Source organism: Marmota monax, unplaced genomic scaffold, assembly GCF_021218885.2.
Source record: "Marmota monax isolate L192 unplaced genomic scaffold, Marmota_monax_Labrador192_F-V1.1 WCK01_AAM20220418_F8-fsc00010, whole genome shotgun sequence".
Taxonomy (NCBI): Eukaryota; Metazoa; Chordata; class Mammalia; order Rodentia; family Sciuridae; genus Marmota; species Marmota monax.
Window position 1 is genome coordinate 28,592,573 of NW_026692321.1, and position 21,470 is coordinate 28,614,042.

Below are 21,470 nucleotides of genomic sequence, written 5' to 3' on the forward strand. Positions count from 1 at the left end.
TTTATTTTTTTTGAAGATATTGTGAATGGAGTGGTTGTCCTCATTTCCATTTCAGAGGATTTGTCGCTGATATACAGGAATGCCTTTGATTTATGCGTGTTGATTTTATATCCTGCCACTTTGCTGAATTCATTTATTAGCTCTAATAGTTTCTTTGTAGAGCCTTTTGGGTCTGCTAGGTATAGAATCATGTCATCTGCAAATAGTGATAATTTAAGTTCTTCTTTTCCTATTTTGATGCCTTTAATTTCTTTCGTCTGTCTAATTGCTCTGGCCAGTGTTTCGAGAACTATGTTGAACAGAAGTGGTGAGAGAGGGCATCCCTGTCTTGTTCCAGATTTTAGAGGGAATGCCTTCAGTTTTTCTCCATTCAGAATGATGCTAGCCTGAGGCTTAGCATAAATTGCTTTTACAATATTGAGGTATGTTCCTGTTATCCCTAGTTTTTCTAGAGTTTTGAACATAAAGGGATGCTGTACTTTGTCGAATGCTTTTTCCGCATCTATCGAGATGATCATATGGTTCTTATTTTTAAGTCTATTGATGTGGTGAATAACATTTATTCATTTCCGTATATTGAACCAGCCTTGCATCCCAGGGATGAATCCTACTTGATCATGGTGCACAATTTTTTTGATATGTTTTTGTATCCGAGTGGCCAGAATTTTATTGAGGATTTTTGCATCTAGGTTCATTAGAGATATTGGTCTGTAGTTTTCTTTCTTTGAAGTGTCTTTGTCTGGTTTAGGTATCAGGGTGATGTTGGCCTCGTAGAATGAATTTGGAAGTTCTCCCTCTTTTTCTATTTCCCGAAGTAGCTTGAAAAGTATTGGTATTAGTTCCTCTTTAAAGGTTTTGTAAAACTCTGCTGTATACCCATCTGGTCCTGGGCTTTTCTTAATTGGTAGTCTTTTGATGGTTTCTTCTATTTCCTCAATTGATATTGGTCTGTTTAGGTTGTCTATATCCTCCTGACTCAATCTGGTCAGATCATATGACTTAAGAAATTTATCTATGCCTTCACTATCTTCTAATTTATTGGAGTATAAGGACTCAAAATAATTTTTGATTATCTTCTGTATTTCTGAAGTGTCTGTTGTGATATTGCCTCTTTCATCCCGTATGTTAGTAATTTGAGTTCTCTCTCTTCTTCTCTTCGCTAGCATGGCTAAGGGTCTGTCGATTTTGTTTATTTTTTCAAAGAACCAACTTTTAGTTTTGTCAATTTTTTCAATTGTTTCTTTTGTTTCGATTTCATTAATTTCAGCTCTGATTTTAATTATTTCTTGCCTTCTACTTCTTTTTCTGTTGTTTTGCTCTTCTTTTTCTAGGATTTTGAGATGAAGTATGAGATCATTTATTTGTTGGTTTTTTCTTTTTTTAAGGAATGAACTCCAAGCAATGAATTTTCCTCTTAGAACTGCTTTCAATGTGTCCCATAGATTCCGATATGTTGTGTCTGTGTTTTCATTAATCTCTAAGAATTTTTTAATTTCTTCCTTGATGTCTTCTATAACCCATTGATCATTCAGTAACCTATTGTTCATTCTCCAAGTGATGTATTCTTTTTCCTTCCTTCTTTTATCGTTGATTTTCAGTTCCATTCCATTATGATCAGATAGGATGCATGGTATTATCTCTACTCCTTTATATTGTCTAAGAGTTTCCCTGTGACATAATATATGATCTATTTTTGAGAAGGATCCATGTGCTGCTGAGAAAAAAGTGTAACTGCTTGATGTTGGGTGGTATATTCTATATATGTCAATTAAGTCTAGGTTATTAATTGTGTTATTGAGTTCTATAGTTTCCTTATTCAACTTTTGTTTGGAAGATCTGTCCAGTGGTGATAGAGGTGTGTTGAAGTCTCCCATGATTATTGTATGGTGGTCTATTAGACTCTTGAACTTGAGAAGAGTTTGTTTGATGAACATAGCTGCACCATTGTTTGGGGCATATATATTTATGATTGTTATGTCTTGTTGGTGTATGGTTCCCTTGAGCAGTATGTAGTGTCCCTCTTTATCCCTTTTGATTAACTTGGGCTTGAAATCTATTTTATTTGATATGAGTATGGATACTCCTGCTTGTTTCCGAAGTCCATATGAGTGATATGATTTTTCCCAACCTTTCACCTTCAGCCTATGTATGTCTTTTCCTATCAAATGCGTCTCCTGTAGGCAGCATATTGTTGGGTCTCGTTTTGTGATCCATTCTACTAGCCTGTGTCTCTTGATTGGTGAGTTTAAGCCATTAACAGTTAGGGTTATTATTGAGATATGGGTTGTTCTTCCATCCATATTTGTTTATTTCTGTTACTAAACATTGTTTGTTTTCCTCTTTGATTATTTTCCCCCCTTTAGTGTCCTACCTCCCACTGTTGGTTTTCATTGTTATTTTCCATTTCCTCTTCCTGTAATGTTTTGCCAAGGATGTTTTGAAGAGATGGTTTTCTAGCTGCAAATTCTTTTAACTTTTGTTTATCGTGGAAGGTTTTAATTTCATCTTCCATCCTGAAGCTTAATTTCGCTGGAAACACAATTCTTGGTTGGAACCCATTTTCTTTCAGTGTTTGAAATATGTTATTCCAGGATCTTCTAGCTTTCAGAGTCTGTGTTGAAAGATCAGCTGTTATCCTGATTGGCTTACCCCTAAATGTGATCTGCTTCCTTTCTCTTGTAGCTTTTAAAATTCTCTCCTTATTCTGTATGTTGGGCATCTTCATTATAATGTGTCTAGGTGTGGGTCTCTTATGATTTTGCACATTCGGCGTCCTGTAGGCTTCTAGGATTTGGGGTTCTGTCTCATTCTTCAAGTCTGGGAAGTTTTCTCGTATTATTTCATTGAATAGATTGCTCATTCCTTTGGTTTGAAACTCTGTCCCTTCCTGTATCCCAATGACTCTTAAATTTGGTCTCTTGATGTTATCCCATATTTCTTGGATGTTCTGCTCATGGTTTCTTAACAGTGTTGCTGAGCTGTCTATGTTCTTTTCAAGTTGAAATACTTTATCTTCATTGTCTGATGTTCTGTCTTCTAAGTGTTCTACTCTGCTGGTAGTATTCTCAATTGAGTTTTTAAGTTGGCTTATTGCTTCCTGCATTTCTAGGATTTCTGTTTGTTTGTTTTTTATAACCTCTATTTCCCTGTATAGTTAATCTTTTGCTTCTTGGATTTGTTTATGTAATTCATTGTTGAAGTGATCTTTCATTGTCTGATTTTGCTGTCTGATGTCTTCCTTGAGACTCCAGATCATCTGAAGCATGTATATCCTAAATTCTTTATCTGACATTCCATCTGCTGCAGCTATTACCTCTTCTAACGTTGAGTTGACCTGCAATGCTTGTGGTCCTTTCTTTCCTTGTCTCTTCATACTGTTCGCGTTCCTTTCTACTTGGTGAAACTGTTGTGCTATTGAATTTTCCCCCTATATATTTATATTGGTCTTGTATGGTTGCAAAGTCTCCCTCGCAGGCACGGGCGGCGGCTCTGCCCCTCCTCCAATTGGGGCAATGTGCCTACCACGCCGGCAGGCCGCTGGGCCTGCTCTGCCGGTCGGTAGCAGGTCCGCCGACCTTGCAGGCGCGGGCGGCGGCTCTGTCCCTCTGCGGGCCGCTAGGCTTGTTCTGTCGGTGGTCGCAGTTCTGTCTACTTTGCAGACGCAGGCAGCGGCATTGCCCCTCTGCAGGCCTCTGGGGCTGTACTGCCAGTGGGTCCCAGGTCCGCCTACCTTGCAGGTGCGGGGGGGGGGCGGCTCTACCCTTCCTCGGGCCACTGGGCCTGTTCTGTCTCTCGGTTGCAGGTCTGGCCTGTTCTGATGGTGGTCACAGTTCCGTCTACCTTGTAGGCGCGGGGGGGAGGGGGCGGCTCTACCTCTCAGCAGGCCGCTGGGCCTGTTCTGTGCGTGGTCACAGTTCCCTCTACTTTGCCGGCGCAGGGGGAGGGGGCGGCTCAGCCTCTCAGCAGGCCGCTGCTCCTCTTCTGCCGGTGGGTCGCAGGCCCGCCTACCTTGCAGGAGTGATTGGAAGCTCTGTCCCGCCGCGGGCCACTGGGCCTTTTCTGTCGGTGGTCACCGTTCCACCTACCTGGCAGGCGCGGGGGGTGGGGGGCGGCTCTGCCCCTCAGCAGGCCGCTGGGCCTGCTCTGTGCGTGGTCACAGTTCCCTCTACCTTGCCGGTGCAGGGGGAGGGGGCGGCTCTGCCTCTCAGCAGGCCGCTGCTCCTCTTCTGCCGGTGGGTCGCAGGCCCGCCTACCTTGCAGGAGTGATTGGAAGCTCTGTCCCGCTGCGGGCCACTGGGCCTTTTCTGTCGGTGGTCACCGTTCTACCTACCTGGCAGGCGCGGGGGGTTTTACTTTGCATTTTATTGAGAGTTTTTGCATCTGTGTTCATTAGGGATATTGGTCTGAAGTTTTCTTTCTTTGATGTGTCTTTGTCTGGTTTTGGAATCAGGGTGATATTTGCCTCATAGAATGAGTTTGGAAATGTTCCCTCTTTTTCTATTTCATGAAATAATTTAAGGAGTATTGGTATTAGTTCTCCTTTAAGGTTTTTGTAGAACTCAGCTGTCTATCCATCTGGTCCTAGGCTTTTTGTGGTTGGTAGGCTTCTGATGGTGTTTTCTATTTCATTGCTTGAAATTGATCTGTTTAACTTGTGTATATCATCCTGATTCAGTTTGGGCAAATCATGTGACTCTAGAAATTTGCTGATGCCTTTGTAATTTTCTATTTTATTGGAGTACAAATTTTCAAAATAAGAAATTTTTAAAATTATTTTCTGTATTTCTGTAGTGTCTGTCATGAAATTTCCTTTTTCATCACAGATGTCAGTAATTTGAGTTTTCTCCCTCCTTCTCTTTATTAGCATGGCTAAAGGTTTATCAATTTTATTTATTTTTTCAAAGAACCAGCTTTTTGTTTTGTCAATTTTTTCAATTGTGTCTTTTGTTTCAATTTATTTGATATCAGCTATAATTTTAATTATTTCCTGTCTTCTACTGCTTTAGATGTTGATTTGTTCTTCTTTTTCTAGGGCTTTGAGATGTAATGTAAGTTCATTTATTTGTTGACTTTTTCTTCTTTTGAGGAATGAACTCCATGCAATGAACTTTCCTCTGAGTACTGCTTTCATAGTGTCCCAGAGATTTTGATTATGTAGTATCAGTGTTCTCATTTACCTCTAAGAATTTTTTAATCTCTTCTTTGATGTCTTTTGCAACCTGTTGTTCTTTCAATAACATATTATTTAGTCTCCAGGTGTTGGAGTAGCTTCTATTTTTTATTTTATCATTGATTTCTAATTTCATTCTATTATAATCTGATAGAATGCAGGCTAGTATCTCTACTTTTTTGTATTTGCTAAGAGTTGCTTTGTGGCATAATATATGGCCAATTTTAGAGAAGGATCCATGTGCTGCTGAGAAGAAAGTGTAATCGCTTGTTGATGGATAAGGTATTCTATATATGTCAGTTAAGTCTAAGTTTATTGATTGTTTTATTGTGTTCTGTAGTTTCTTTGTTTATATTTTGTTGGAAGATATATCGGTGGTGAAAGAGGTGTGTTAAAATCACCCAGAATTATTCTATATCTGATTTTGTTTACAGATATACTAACTTTATAAAATGAGATGAATGATATCACTTCTTTTTTCCATAGAAGAGTTTGACTAAGTGTGGAAAGCCACCTGTGAAGTGAAATGTGTAAGGACCTTTTCAACACTGAAGCCAGTGAAGGGGTAGATCCAGTATTTGGGAACTTATAGTGGCACTCACACTATTAAGACCACCCAATACAAGTGAACTCCCCCTCAGCTCTTCCCTTAAAGGTCCTGTGCAGCAAGGGAGATGGGTGTGACCTGTTAGAAACTGAGCACCCTACCTGCCCCCACCTGTATCCTGTTTTGGTGAAGAACTTTCTATCAAATCTCTTTGATCTGTTCTGATATAAATAAACTGGGTGTGGGCCCTGTTCTTTGTCAGAAGTTGTACCCATCTGGTCAGATTGGCCCGTGGTTGTCCCCATTCTGAAACTATATTTCTGTTTTCTGTGGTTATTTCATAGTACTACTTTTCTTAGCTTTTATTTCTCAGCCAACCCATCCCTCTGGAGGAGAACCCTTTCCCTCACCATGCAGGATGTGAGCGAGAACTAAGTCTAATTTGGATATTTGGTAGAATTTGTTATACAACTGTTTTTTTTGTGTGTGTATGTGTGTGTGTATGGAAGGGGAGGAGAAAGAGTAGATATATAATTCTGAGTTAGTTTATTTAATGTCTAAAGGAATATTCAAGTTTCTATTCTTATAAAGAATAATAGATTTACTGAGATATTATATACGTACCATAAAATTTCCTGTTAAGCATACAATTAATTGGGCACTTTTTATTTGGTCATGGAGTTGCCCATTTTTAAGTTGGTTATTTCTTTATTATTGAGTTGTAACAGTTCTTTTTTAATATATAGTCCTTTCTCAAATATAAGATTTATAAGTATTCTCTCCTATTCTGTGGAGTATCAGATTATTAATTCATATGGTTTTTTTCCTAAGAGTTTTTTAGTTTAGATCTTATATTTAGTTTTTTGATACATTTTGAGTGAATTTTTATATATAATATAAAAGTTCAATTTCATCCTCTTGCATGTAGATATTCATTTGTCCCAGCCCAATTTATTGAAGAGTATTGCCTCCTCTGCTAAATTGTCTTCAAAATCTTGTCAAAATAATTGACCAAAAATGTAAAGACTTATTTCCACACTCTTAATTCTTAATAGATTCTTAATGTCTAGTCCATATGTCTATCCTTATGCAGGTACCACACTCTCTTGATTACTGTAGCTTTGTAGTATATTTCCAAATCAGAAAGTATGAGGCCTCCACTTTTTTTCTTCTTTAACAAGAATTTTGACTATTCTGGGTCCTTTGCATTTCCATAAGGGACACAAACAAACACACACACACCACACACACATAACATATATATCTGATATATATGTTAGATACACTTTGAGATCATTGTAATGGAATATTTTCTTTAATTATGCTTTTTAGGTATATTTGGTACTTTTTAGATATATTTGCCCTTCTTAAAATATTTTATTTAGAGATGGAGTCTCACTAAGTTGCTCAGTACCTCACTAAGTTGCTGAAGCTGGCTTTGAACTCATGACCCTCCTGCCTCTTGAGCCATTGGAATTACAGGCATGTACCACACATGCCAGACTTCCATAGGAATTTTAAGATCAGTTTTCCAATTTCTGGGGGGAAAATTCCAGATGAAATTTAATAGGAATTGCTTTGAATCTGTAGTTAAATTCAGGAGCATTTCTGTCTTAATAGTACTATCTTAATAATCTTATAATGCTACTTAATAGTACTGTCTTTCAATTCACAAACATGAAATTTCATTTTAGACTTATTAGATCTTATTTAATTTCAACGATGTTTGTAGTTTTAATAAAGTCTTGGAATTCTTTATTAAATGCATTTCTAAGAATTACTTTCTTTTTTAAAAAAATGTTTTTGTAGTTATAGATGGACAGCATGCCTTTATTTTATTTGCTTATTTTTATGTGGTGCTGAGGATCGAAACCAGTGCCTCACACGTGCAAGGCAGGCCACTGAGCTACAGCCTCAGCCTCAAGAATTGTTTTCTTATAAATCATATCACAGATCAAATTGTTTTCTTCATTTCGTCTTTGGAATGTTCATTGCTTTATAAAAATTCAGTTCATTTTTGTTCATTGATCTCATATCCTGTAACCCTTCTCAACTTTTTATTTGTTCTAATAGGGGGTAGGGGTAATGTGTGTGTGTGTGTGTGTGTGTGTATTCCATAGAATTTTTTGTATACAAGGTGATGTTACCTATGAATAGAGATAATTTTACTTCTTTCTCTTCTAATCTGGGCACTGTACCAATACCACACTCTTTCCTTGTTATTGCTTCATAATAGGTCCTATTATCTGGTAAAGTAAGTTTTCTACTCTTGTTCCTTTTTTTAATAATGATTTGGCTGTTCTAGACATTTCACTTTTACATATAAGTTTTAGATCATCTTATGAAATTCTATTAAAATTCTTATTAGACTTATAAAATTGGCCTTCGATTGAATCTGTATATTGCTCTGAGAGAATTCAAATATTTATGATGTTTGGTCTTCTTAGCCATGAATATGGTGTTATTTGTCTCTGAGCTTAGGTCATTTTATAAACATCTTTTAATGCAACTTTTATAAATTTTCTCCATAGTATTTCACATTGTTTTTTATTACCTTTATTCCAAGATGTTAGATACACTCTGAGATCATTGTAAATGGAATATTTTCTTTAATTATGCTTTTTAGGTATTTTTATGTTACTGATATATATGAATAAAATTGATTTTCATATGTTAATCTTATATCCAGCTAATTTATATCCAGCTGAACTCATATATTTTATAATTTGCAACTTATTTGGGGTTATTATGTAATTAATCATATTGCCTACAATAATAAGGTTACATTTAAGTAAACAAGGATGTGAAATAGTCAAAAAAGTAAACTATGTGGATATTCAGGGAAGAACAGCAGGCAGAAGTAAAAGCAAGTACAAAAATCTTAAAGCAGGAAAGTGACTATGTGTTCAAGGAAGTCAAAGTTCCTGGAATGCTAAGCAAACAGAAAAGTGGTAGATGAGGTCAGAAGTATTGGACCAGATTATGTAGGGCCTTGTAGACTACTGTACAGACAAGTTTTACTCTGCTTTGGGCATCTGTGAGAGGAATTTAAGCAAAGGGTGACATGATTCAGGTTTTTTAAAATCCTTCTGTCTACTCTATTCAAAATAGACTAATGAAAGTCAAGAATTAAATCAGGGAGACATGATAGAAGGCCATTGCAGTAATTCAGGCGAGATGTTGGAGGTTTAGATCAGGGTGACACTGGGAGAGGTGGTTAGAAATGGCTAGATTCTGGGTACATTCTGAAGATAGAATCAACAGAATTTGCTAGATGGTGCTTAGGAAAAAAAAAAAACAATCAAGGATGAGTCCAGGTGTTTTGTTTTGAATCATTGGGAAAACATGGTTTCCATTAGTAAAGAAAGTTTTTTTAAGAAGTTAGATATCAGTTCATAAAATGTCTTCTTTATAAGGCCTTTGAAAGAAATGTGAGTCAGCATTTGGTAATAGTTGCAATTTTCCAAAGAACTCACTTTTATCTTTGTTTATATCTAATGAGAACTGCAAATTATATGACTGATTGCATTAGCTGCTCAAAAATGAAGAACCACATTTGTGTTCCTTGTAAAAAGGAAAAAATATATGTATCTTTTATTGACTGCATTCATCTTTGACCTTTTTTTTTTTTTTTTTGCTTTCCTCACTATTTCTAATTTGTTTTCTTATATATTATAAAATATAAGTGCCCCGTTTGGGCACTCGACACATGAGTTGATGAACCCAACTATCAGGAAGCATTCATTCTTATGGAATGAATACTGACAAATTACAGCATATGTAGTAGATTAGTAAGCTATACAGTATATTAGAAGATAATATGTGCTATGTGAGTGGGGAGTCAAACATGATGAGGGAGATTGAAGGTGAGGAGTGTGTGAGTTCCTGTATTAAATAGAGTGACCTGGATGGGCTACACTGAGGAAACGACATTGGTGCAAAGATTTGAAGGAGGTGAGGGTGTAGTATAGCTGTCTAAGGTAAGAGCATGGCATCAAAGCAGCATCAGAGCAAAGGTCCTGAGGTAGGACATGCTTGGCAGGCTTAAGGAACAGCGAGGAGGCCACAGTGGAGATGAATGAGTGAGAAGAGTGGTGACAAATGAAGTTAGAGAGGAATTGGGGTTGGGAGGCAAATTGTACAGGAACTGTTATTAGATCTTCAGCATTGTCTCTGTTGTCTACTGGGCACCAATTATAGTTCTATGTATGATTCGATTTGCATTTTAAAAGTATCACTCTGGCAATTATGCATAACTTTCATAGGAGTTAATGGTCATTTCTGCTATTTTAGGTATATTACAGCTAATACTGACACAGAAGAACAAAGTTTTCCAGGCACTAAGGCATTTAACACACATGTAGAAGAATTAAAGTTAGATGCCCTTCTTCAGAAGGCAGATCATTTACGTATGAATGAGTCTGGCAAGACGGAGAGTTTTGAACTACTTTGTGACTACAAAGAAAAGGTAAGAACTTCTGGGGTTATGGCTCAGTGGTAGAGTGCTTGCCTAACATGTGTGAGGCACTGGGTTCAATCCCTGGCACCACATGAAAAAACTAAAGAAACAAAGAAAAGGTAAGAATTTTTGACAATATGTTGTTTTCATTTTTTTTACTTTATCTATCATCTTATTTATGTTATGTCACAGTTCACATAATGTAAATGATTGATGTGAAGTTTTTTAATAAAATGACTAAAATTTTTAAAAAACTTAAGTATAAGATTTAATTAATAGGATATATCAAGATGGCAGAATAGAGAAGGTCACTTTCCTGGCTGTTCTGTGGTATGAAAACAAGAAAGTAGATAGGCAGTGTCTCAGCAAGGTCAGTGAATATTAAAAAAAAAAGGCAGTACTTTACTGGAATTTAATACTGGATAGTCAAAGCAGATCAGAGACTCAGGAGGTTGGTTATAGTAAAGTTACAAAGAAATCCCCATGCCACAGCCACTGCCACAGCCAGAGAGGTCCCTGTGTGAGCAAAGTGGAGGGATAAAGGAATTAAAGGAACCAGCATTTTTAGGAACCCTGAGACATGTCTGGGTATGGAAAGTTTATAGATCAAAAACACTGCCTGATTAAACTGAAAGGCATACTGCACAATATCCTCATGTGGGAAAGAAGCTGATTCTCTCCCTGTGGCATGTGGAAGACAAAGGAAGGAATAATTTTGCAGCCACTTCATGGGGGCCAGCAGCTGGGGGAGAAAATTCCTGGTAAACCTGAGTTTGGCCTGAAATATAAGTCTTGCAAACCCACATTGCACGACATAGAGAGTGCCTGTGTGACCAGGAAAAAATCAAATGTGGAGAAAGGTTTACACAGAGGAATATTGGTTGTGGAAACCTACCCAGCTCTCCCTTTCCCTGTCCCAATCCAGCTGCTTGCAGGATCAGCTGGGAGAGACATGCCTGGCCAGGAATTTGAAAGGGCCAGAGCAGGAGAGATTGAGTTTGGAGACTGAGCCCAGGACCAGGAAATGTTGGGTCTGCAGGTGACACAGTGGACTAAGAATTGGCTCCTCCACCCACAAGTGGAACCCAGGGGAGATCGCTGGGGGGAAATCTTCCAGTGAAGACTCGCAATTGCTGAGCCCAGAGGTGTGCTGGCTTAAAATCTCCAGACCAATTTGCATTCTATGAAGAGCCTCCAGCATATCTAACCAAATATTTGGTTGATTCCCAAATATTTTATTTTCTTTGAAGCTACTGTGAATGGGATAGTTTTCCTTATTTCTCTTTCAGTTGATTCATCACTGATGTTTAGGGAATGCAATTGATTAATGTGTGTTATTATATCCTGCTACTTTGCTGAGGTCATTCACTAGTACTAGAAATTGGTGTTTTGGGGGGGTCTTCTAAATATAGAATCATGTAAGCAAAGTAAGATAGTTTGAGTTCTTCTTTTCCTATTTGTATCCCTTTAATGTCTTTCTTCTAATTGTTCTGGCTAGAATTTCAAGGACTATGTTGAATAGAAATGGTGAAAGAGTGTATCCCTGTCTTATTCCAAGTTTTAGAAGGAATGCTTTCAATGTTTCTACATTTAGAATGATGTTGGCCTTGGGTTTAACATATATAGCTTCTACAATGTTGAAAGATGTTCTTTCCCTAGTTTTTCTAGTATTTTGAGCATGAATGGATTTTGTATTTTGTCAAATTCTTTTTCTGCATCTATTGAGATGATCATATGATTCTTGTCTGTTAAGTCTGTTGATGTGATGAATTATGTTATTAATTTCTGTATGTTGACCCAACCTCGAATCTCTGGGATGAACCCCACTTGATCATGCTGCACTATCTTTGTAATATGTTTTTGTATGTGATTTGCCAGTATTTTATTAATAATTTTTGCATCTATGTCCATCAGGGATACTGGTCTGAAGTTTTCTTTCCTTGATGTCTTTGTCTGGCTTTGGTATCACATGCTTCAAAGAATGAGTTTGGAAGGATTCCCTTATTTTCAATTTCATAGAATGATTTGAGGGGGATTGGTGTTAGTTTTTCTTTGAAGGTCTGGTAAAACTAGGTTGAGAACCCGTCTGGTCCTGGGCTTTTCTTTCTTGGTAGACTTTTGATGACATCTTCACTTTTATTGCTTGAAATTGATCTGTTTAAATTTTGTATGTCCTGTTGATTCAATTTGTATAGGCCATATGTCTCTAGAAATTTGTTGGTGTCATCACAATTTTCTATTTTATTAGAGAATAAATTTTCAATATAGTTTCTGATTATTGCCTGTATTTCAGAGGTATCCATTATGATATTTCCTTTTTCATTATGAATTTCAGTAATTTGTTTTTTTCTCTGTCTCTTTATTAACATGAATAAGGGTCTATCAATTTTATTTTCTTTTTCAAAGAAACAACTTTTTGTTTCATTGATTTTTTTTGGATCGTTTTGGTTTCAATTTCATTGATTTCAATTCTGATTTTAATTATTTTCTGTCTTACACTGCTTTTGGTGTTGATTTGTTCTTTTTCTAGGGCTTTGAGATGTAATGTTAGGTTATTTATTCAGTGACTTTCTATTCTTTTAATGAATGAGCTCAATGATTTCCTCTTGGCATCTCCTTCATAGTGTCCTTTCGATCTTGATGTGTTGTATCACTATTCTCATTTACCTCTAAGTAATTTTTTAATTTCATCCTGATTTCTTTTTCTATCCATTGGTCACTGAAGAGCATATTATTTATTCCCCAGGTATTAGAGTAGATTCTATTTTTAATTTTATCATTGATTTTTAATTTCATTCCATATGATCTGACAGAATGCAGGGTATTAACTCTCTTTTTTGTATTTGCTAAGAGTTGCTTTGTGGCATAAGATATGGTCTATTGTACAGAAGGATCTATGGGTTGCTGAGAAGAAAGTATATTCAGTGATTGATGGATGAAATATTATATATATATATTAAAGTCTCTCTCTCTATATATATATATATATATAAATTATTAATTGTATTTTTTAGTTCTATAGCTTCTTTTTGTTTGGAGAATCTATTCAGTTGTGAGAGAGGTATGTTAAAGTCACCAAGTATTATTGTGCTGTGGTCTATTTGATTCTTGAAATTGAGAAATATTTGTTTGATGTATGCAGATGCTCCATTGTTTGAGCCATAAATATTTATGATTGCTAGTCCACTATGTGAAAGACTTCCACAATGAAAACTAAGAGAACACTAAAGAAAGAAATTGAAGAAGACTTTAAAAGATGGAAAGATCTCTCACATTCTTGGATAGGCAGAACTAATAATGTCAAAATGTCCATACTACCAAAAGTGCTAAACAGATTTAAAGCAATTCTTACTAAAATTCCAATGACATTCTTCTTAGAAATAGAAAAGGCAGTTATAAAATTCACTTGGAAAAACAAGAGGCCCAGAATAGTCAAAGCAATCTTCAGTGAGAAAATTGAAGCAGGAGGCATCACAATACAAGACCTTAATTTATATGATAGAGCTATAGTAACAAAATAGCATGGTGTTGGCACCAAAACAGACATGAAGACCAGTGGTACAGAATGGAAGACACAGAGACTAACTCATATAAATATAGTTATATCATATTAGACAAAGGTGCTATAAACATACATTGGAGAAAAGGTAGCCTCTTCAACAAATGATGCTAGAAAAACTGGAAATCCATATATAGCAAAATGAAATTAGTCCCCTCTCACCCTACACAAAACTCAAAGTGGATTAAGGACCTAGGCATTATCCCAGAGACCCTGTGCCTACTAGAAGAAAAAGTACACCCAAATCTCCATCACATTGTCTTAGGAACCAAATTCCTCAACAATACTCCTAAAGTGCAAGAAGTAAAATCAAGAACCAATAAATGGGATAGTATCAAATGAAAAACTTCTTTACTGCAAAGAAAACAATCAGTAATGTGAAGCGAGAGCCTACAGAATGGGAGAAAATCTTTGCCACATGCACCTCAGATAGAACATTAATCTCCATATAAAGAACTCAAAAAACTTAACACCAAAAAACAAATAACCTAATCAATAAATGGAAAAAGGAACTTAACACACACATCACAGAAGAAGAAATACAATCAGTTAATAAATATATGAAAAAATGTTCAACAGCTCTAGCAATTAGAGGAATGCAAATTAAAGCTACACTGAAATTTCGTCTCACTTCAGTCAGAATGGCAAATATCAAGAATACAAGTAACAATAAATGTTGGTGAAGATGTGGGGAAAAAGGAACACTCATACATTGTTGGTGGCACTGCAAATTGGTGCAGCCACTCTGGAAATCAGTATGGAGATCCCTCAGAAAACTTGGAATGGAACACCATTTGACCCAGTTATCCCACTCTTCAGTCTATACCCAAAGTACTTAAAATCAGCATACTATAATGACATGGCCACATCAATGTTTATAGCAGCTCAATTCATAATAACTAAACTGTGGAACCAACCTAGAGGTTCTTAAACAGGTGAATGGATAAAGAAAATCTGGTACATACACAATGGAAAATTACTCCACCATAAACAAAAATGAAATTACGGCATTTGCCAATAAATGGATGAAACTGGAGACTGTCATGCTAAGTGAAATAAGCCAATCCCTAAAAAACCAAAGGCCAAAAGTTCTGTCTAATATGCAGATGCTAACTCACATTAAGCAGGGCAGAGGAAAGAATAGAAGTTCACTGGATTAGACAAAGGGGAATAAAGGGAAGGGAGGATAGGAATAGGAAAGACAATAGAATGAATGGGACATAAATTTCTTATGTTCTAATATGAATACATGACCAGCATAACTCCACATCACATACAATCACACAAATGGGAAGTTGTACTCCATGTATGTATGATATGTATGATATATCAAAACACATTTTACTGCCAGGCATGGTGGCACACGCCTATAATCCCAGTGGCTCAGGAGGCTAAGGCAGGAAGATCATGAGTTCAAAGCCAGCCTCAGCAAAAAAAGTGAAGAGCTAAGCAACTCAGTCAGACCCTGTCTCTAAATAAAATACAAAAAAGGGCGTGGCTCAGTGGTTGAGTGCCCCTGGGTTCAATCCCTGGTACTAAAAAAAAAAAAAAAAAAAAGGTTACTTTCATGTATAACTAGAGAACAAATAAAAAATTTTAAAAATGAAAAAAAAAGAGTTAATGAAACTTATCTAAAAATAGGTACCAGACCTATAATTATAAGGATTTCCTTTTTTATTAATTTATATACATAAATGATTAAGAATAAGACATTATGCCAAGGCATATAGTACCTGTTCTCTGGGGAGAGGAAAAACAATATTTTAATTTTTCTATTTTGTTATTTGTATGATGGGACTATCAATATTTAAAGGTATTTCAACCGGTGGTCATTTTGCAATCTTTAATGTTGGACCTGAATGGAAAAACTCATCCCTTTTTCCACTACCAGTAAAGAAAAAGGTGTCAGGGGAGGATATTGCAGTATCCTCAAAAGAAAAAAAATCTTTCCCATGAGCAATTTAAGCCTAACCTCTAAACACATTGTCTAAAAACCTAAGTAATCTGAGTAGAAATATACCAAAGCATCACACTGTACCCCATAAAAAATACAATTACTATCTGTCAATAAAATTTTAAAACCTTAAAAAATCTTCAAGATTATATTTGGGAAGTTTAGGTTAAAAGTATGATTACCCTTTTGAGTATATATACTTAAGTATACAGATGTTATTCATAATGTTCACTGAGCTATCTATATTGATAAAATAAATAACTTAGAAAAATAAGAAGGTACCATAACTCACAGAGAATTTATGGATTCTGATACCTGTCAATTCTCTCTTCTACATACTAAGACCAAGTGCCTAGGTAATATTAATTAGGTTTAAGATTCAATAATACATTAGGTCACATTTCTTAGTCATAGATATTTGGATTTAAAATGTTAAATACTTAAATTTGTGTATGCATAGATTCAGTTACTTAAAATACCAATTGTTAAAAGTTGCAGTTGGAAAACAGTTTTAGTCTGAACAAATATTGAGTACATCTAATGGGCAATTTTATCTTTTCAGTTTAAAGATGAAGCAGAGTATATGTGGCGACTTGTTCGTGCTTATGGAGACATGAGTGAGTTGTCTACAAACACACAAGAAAAGAAACATTATGCTAATATTGGTAAGTATTTTTTCAAGACTGGTTATTCTCAAGTGGCAATTAGGATCTAAAATAAACTGCTAGTGAATTATAATTAAATCTAAATAATCTTAATTAAAATCAATATGTTTAATTTACTTTAGTATATCCTAGTAGCAAAAAATACACACAGTCTCAGGACAGTTTTCTTAGAGCTAAAATATACATTGTTTAAAAATATTTGAGCATATTAGAATAGGCAACTGAAAAAAACCCTCAAATATCACCTTCTAAAGTTTATATAATCACAGAAAGACATTAAGTGGTAGTATTTGAGGAACAATAATAGGCAAAGGACTATTGTCACCAGCAGTAATCTACCACAATTAAAATAACACACCTTACATATTCAGGGGAGTGCTCTGGAGACCATAAGGAAAGAAACACTCATGTTTTTTTCAAAATATATCTTGATAAATCAAGATTAATCTTGAGTTAATAATGTTAAAGCTAACTGATAAATACATCATGATCTTTTATACTGTCATCTATACTTTTTTGTATATTTTTTAAAATTCCCTAATAACAACAAACAATAGCCAGAATGTCAAATTGTTGTTCTTAGTGTTATCATTTTCATATTTCACCTTGACTCTCAATGAATGCCAAAACACTTTCTTATAAAAGCTCCTAACTGCCATGTCTCTGAGCTTCAGCATTATAATTTGGCATCATGACCCCTAAAATTCTTCTTTTATTCCAAAGCCAACTCTTTTCCAGGCCTGTCTTCTCTAAGATAGCATGAGGAAGAAATGGCAAGAGAGATCTCCTCCCCGTATAGTTCTCTGTTGTGTTTATTTCTACAAAGGAAATATTACCAAACTCTTTGTGATACTTCAGCTTGGAGATATGTTTACGGAATGACCTCTGCACTTTAGTCTTCCTGCAGAGGGAGGAAAATAAGAGGACCTCCCTTCTTGTTTGTCATATTCATTATCAGCTTTGTGGATCAGTTTGTCTGGAGCAGTCCAATTTGCATGCTAAATACAAAGTGGAATTCTAGAGAAGAGATTTATTAACTTCAAGGAAAATAGAAATTTAATCAAATAGAACAAAGTATTTAATTTTCATATCTACTGAGAAAATATAAATATATTTATGTAAAATGTTTGATACTTTCAGAAATTAGATACAAGTTTTTCTTAAGCACTTGCCCTAACCTGGGCTTTATATTAGCAGGTAGCAGGTGAAGATCACAAAAATGGAATAACAGAATACATAGTCTCAAAATAGACTATGGGGAAGCTTACAACTGATGGGAAGGCACTTTTATTCAAATAACCTTATGTATAAGGAACCAAAATGGAATAAGCTATTATCAAAGAAGAGTGCAGGGTATTAACCCATCTAGTCCCAAGTTTTTAGTTCTACAAATATTTAAATGAAATTGACACAGGTGTATCACAATATGTTGTAAATTATAATCTAGAGCTCAGTACATAATTTTTTATCTTTAATAATAGTAATGAATATTATCACTATTCATTCCTGTTACTTTCCTCAAAAGAACAGAACTCTAAAAGCATCAATATTTATTTCAAAGTTACAGAAGTGGTGTATTTGTTTTTCTACGTAAGTTTTTTAGGTGTTTCATAAATGGGATGATGGTACATAACGGATTGTGAGATTGTATACCGTGGAGTATGTGATTGCAAGGATTGGAGTTTGATACGGGGAAGTCTTTCTTATGGAAGTTAACAGTTCCCCATAGAGTAAAATTACTTTGAATCTCTATTTTTAAATGGTTCAGGAGTTTAACTGAATTAATGAAATGGATATATGCTGGAGGAAATCCCGGGGTAAGATGCAGCATAGAATTGAAGTAGAATATATAGGAAGAAAGGAAGGAGGGAGGAAGGAAGATATGGAGGGAAAAGGAAAAAGGGAGGAAAGAAAGGAAGGAAAATTTATCATGTCAAAGAAAAAGGAGAAATACCTCAGATATTGAAATAATTAAGAAGACTTTATTGAAATAAGTTAAAAAAGACTTCATTCCTTTTATTCATCCGTGTAAGAAATATTTATTCAGGCTGGGGATGTGGCTCAAGCGGTAGTGCACTCGCCTGGCATGCGTGCGGCCCGGGTTCTATCCTCCGCACCACATACAAACAAAGATGTTGTGTCTGTCGAAAACTGAAAAATAAATATTAAAATTCTCTCTCTCTCTCTCTCTCTCTCTCTCTCTCTCTCTCTCTCTCTCTCTCTCTCTCCTCAAAAAGAAAGAAAGAAATATTTATTCAAAATTATTGTGTCTAGGAGCAATGTTAAAATGAGGGTTAGAGGAAGGCAGAGGAAAGACATAAATATTATCAAGACAATAATACACTAAGGAACTTACTATGTGAAAAATATCAATAAAGCACCAATTATAATTTAGTGTATGTGCTTAATAAGGTTATGAACAAGTACAATGGAGTTGAGAGCAAGGATTCAGGCCAGCTATTGAAGAATGGTGGATTTGGTATAAGGGAAGAAGTATTGACTGTTTTTTTTTTTTTTTTTTTTTTCTCAAAATAATGTGTTTGTTGTACCAAGGAAACTTTGATCTTTGAAAAGTGCAGACTTCTTTTATAAAACTCACAGTGAATATATCATTATGCAGTACCTTTTTGAAGCATTATGATTGACCCTAACATATTCCAAATAAAATAGAAATCTTAACATTTAAAGGAATGTTACTATATTCTTCATAATTAAGTGATCTATACAAATGTCTCAAAAAGAGTACAAAATACAGTTCTGTAATAGAAATAGCTTTCCTTTTGGGCTTCAGCTACATGGGAATCCAGCCTGTAAATTTCCCAACTTTCTTTTGTATTCTAAGAGTGATGGAGTCACCTCTATTTTAGTCATGTGGTAGTACACTAAAAGTTTTATTTGGCAATGTTTCTAAACGTTGATTTAGTTTTTAATATTTTTACACTAACAAGTATGTTTTCGCCACTCACTTAAAAGTACTAACTCCTTTCATATTTGTACATAATTTAATATCAGTTATTATTAAAATACTTTACTTTTTAATTCCCTTTGGATAGAGCTATATAGTGCTACCTAACAAATCAACAAATGGGAGAATAGTTTTAGAATTGAAGATTCTTAATCATAAAGGTTATCTCAACCATTTATATAGAAAGGTATTTTCTATATCATTGGATAGTCTTTTCAAGCAAAAAAATAAAAATAAAAAAAGAAGTGGGGGAGTGGAGAAAGAAGGTATAAAACAAAATGGCCTCTTTGAGAAACATTCTGAGAATGTGATTTTCTTTAAAACATTTTGATTTTTTCAAAGTATTAGACACACCTCTGCCCAAAGTAATTACTACATGATCAGAGTTATCAGAGTTATTCTAAAATTAAGTGAAATAACTTAGGGAAATAATTTCTGTCACTGAGCCTCTTCATTATTGCAAGTGACTCAGTAAGAACATCATCTTCCTTACTCCTTTAGACACTCATTCTACTGTGTTCTGTTTTCTTTCTCCTTGCTTTTTTTTTTTTGGCAATTTACTTGTTTATATACTTGCCACCTTCTGACCTGTGAGCCCTGAAAGTCAAGGACTGTGTCTTATTTGACATTTTATTCCCAGATATAGCACTTAGTAGTTATTCAGTAAATGTTGTTTGAATTGATTACCAAAAAAAAAAAAAAAATTCTATGCTTTGAAGTAGTGACTGAATGATTTTCTTGTGCTTGGTTAAGTCTGTTAATCAAGTGGGTCTTGAACCTTAGCACACATCAGAATCATTGGAGGAGGGTTAAAATGCAGAGTTTATGATTGAGTAGTCTCCCACATGTGCTTTTCTAACACATTTCCAGATGATGATAATACTTTTGGTCTTGGGATCATACTTTAGGAACAACTGATATAATTACAGAATCCACCTCCTAACAACTTACATGAAAGTTCTAAAAGCACATTTATCTTTCAGGAAAAACTTTAGGTGAACGAGCTGTTGCTAGAGCGCCCATGAATGGATACTGTCACCTGTGGTAAGTATACAGGATTTGTGCAGTATTTTGTGTTCTAATATGCTCTTTATATTTTGCAATGGATTTTTAAAGCTACAATTGACCCAATGAACTTGTCAGCCATATTCACTGGAAAAAAAAATGTGTTTAGGAGATAGTACAGCAACTGTGCTATTTTTTATTCTCATGTATTTCTTTTTAAGCATATTTTAAATACATTTAATTTAAACTTTCATTGAAGACTTCATCAATGAATCTACTAAGTCTAATGCCTTTGCAGATGATAAATTATAATTAAATCTAACAACATAGCATTTTGTTTGAAAACATACTGAAATAATGTCATGTTCTAAACAAAATATAGAAAGAATGCTTCAAATAATAAAAAAATACGTTAGCCATTTTCTTCTGAGTTGCTGAGTCATCAGATACAATTTCCATAGGTCAAAGAAAAGCCAGTTATAATACAAGAAAGGCCAAATACAGGAAAATTTTTATTTGTTTTCCTTAGTTATAAATGACAGTAGAATGCACTTTGATACATCATACATAGATGGAGTATAATTTCTCATTCTAAACATAGGGAATTTAATTATTTGGGTGGCATGCGTGAATATCCTTGGGGCAAGAAAAAAACTATTCAGGATTTGTTTCGGACCCTTTGTATATTTAAAATTGTAAAACACAAATAAGAAGAAATACATTGCTTTTAGTTATTGTTCTTCCTTTTAGTTGCATTTAATTCCTTAGTTCCCCACCCCCCTCCCCAACAATACAGATAGGTATTTTAGATGATAAGAAGATGAAATAACCATTTATGACACTTTCTTCAGTCTTAAATTTCCATAAATCCATCCCCTCTCTGGGTGTATTTGATTCCCTCCTTACACTGTTATGTAAAAAACTCTCTCCAAATAGCTGCTTTTCCACAGGTCCCCATTTGACCTTTGGGGAAATCATTTTTGCCCACCTAACTGAAGTACAAACCAACTTCCCAGATCATACTGTTTCTTTGGCTTGCTGTCAGCAGGGGGCGCTCCATCACAAAAATCTCATTTAAAACTCCGTGTGCAGGAATCCCATAACGTTTCCTAAATCCCCCAAATTTTAAAAACAAAGGCTGAAATA

General features: G+C 35.2%; 1 protein-coding gene across 8 annotated transcripts in view; it reads left to right on the plus strand.

Annotated features, from left to right (window-relative positions):
* Nucleotides 1–21,470, plus strand: part of Rmdn2 (regulator of microtubule dynamics 2) — a 96,970-nt gene that overhangs the window by 47,725 nt on the left and 27,775 nt on the right. For all 8 annotated transcript variants that reach the window (XM_046441669.2, XM_046441672.2, XM_058578467.1 and 5 more), the window contains 3 exons: nt 10,011–10,185; nt 16,252–16,354; nt 20,303–20,363. In XM_046441669.2, the coding sequence (XP_046297625.1) occupies nt 10,011–10,185; nt 16,252–16,354; nt 20,303–20,363 (339 nt within the window). The remainder of the gene's footprint in view (nt 1–10,010; nt 10,186–16,251; nt 16,355–20,302; nt 20,364–21,470) is intronic.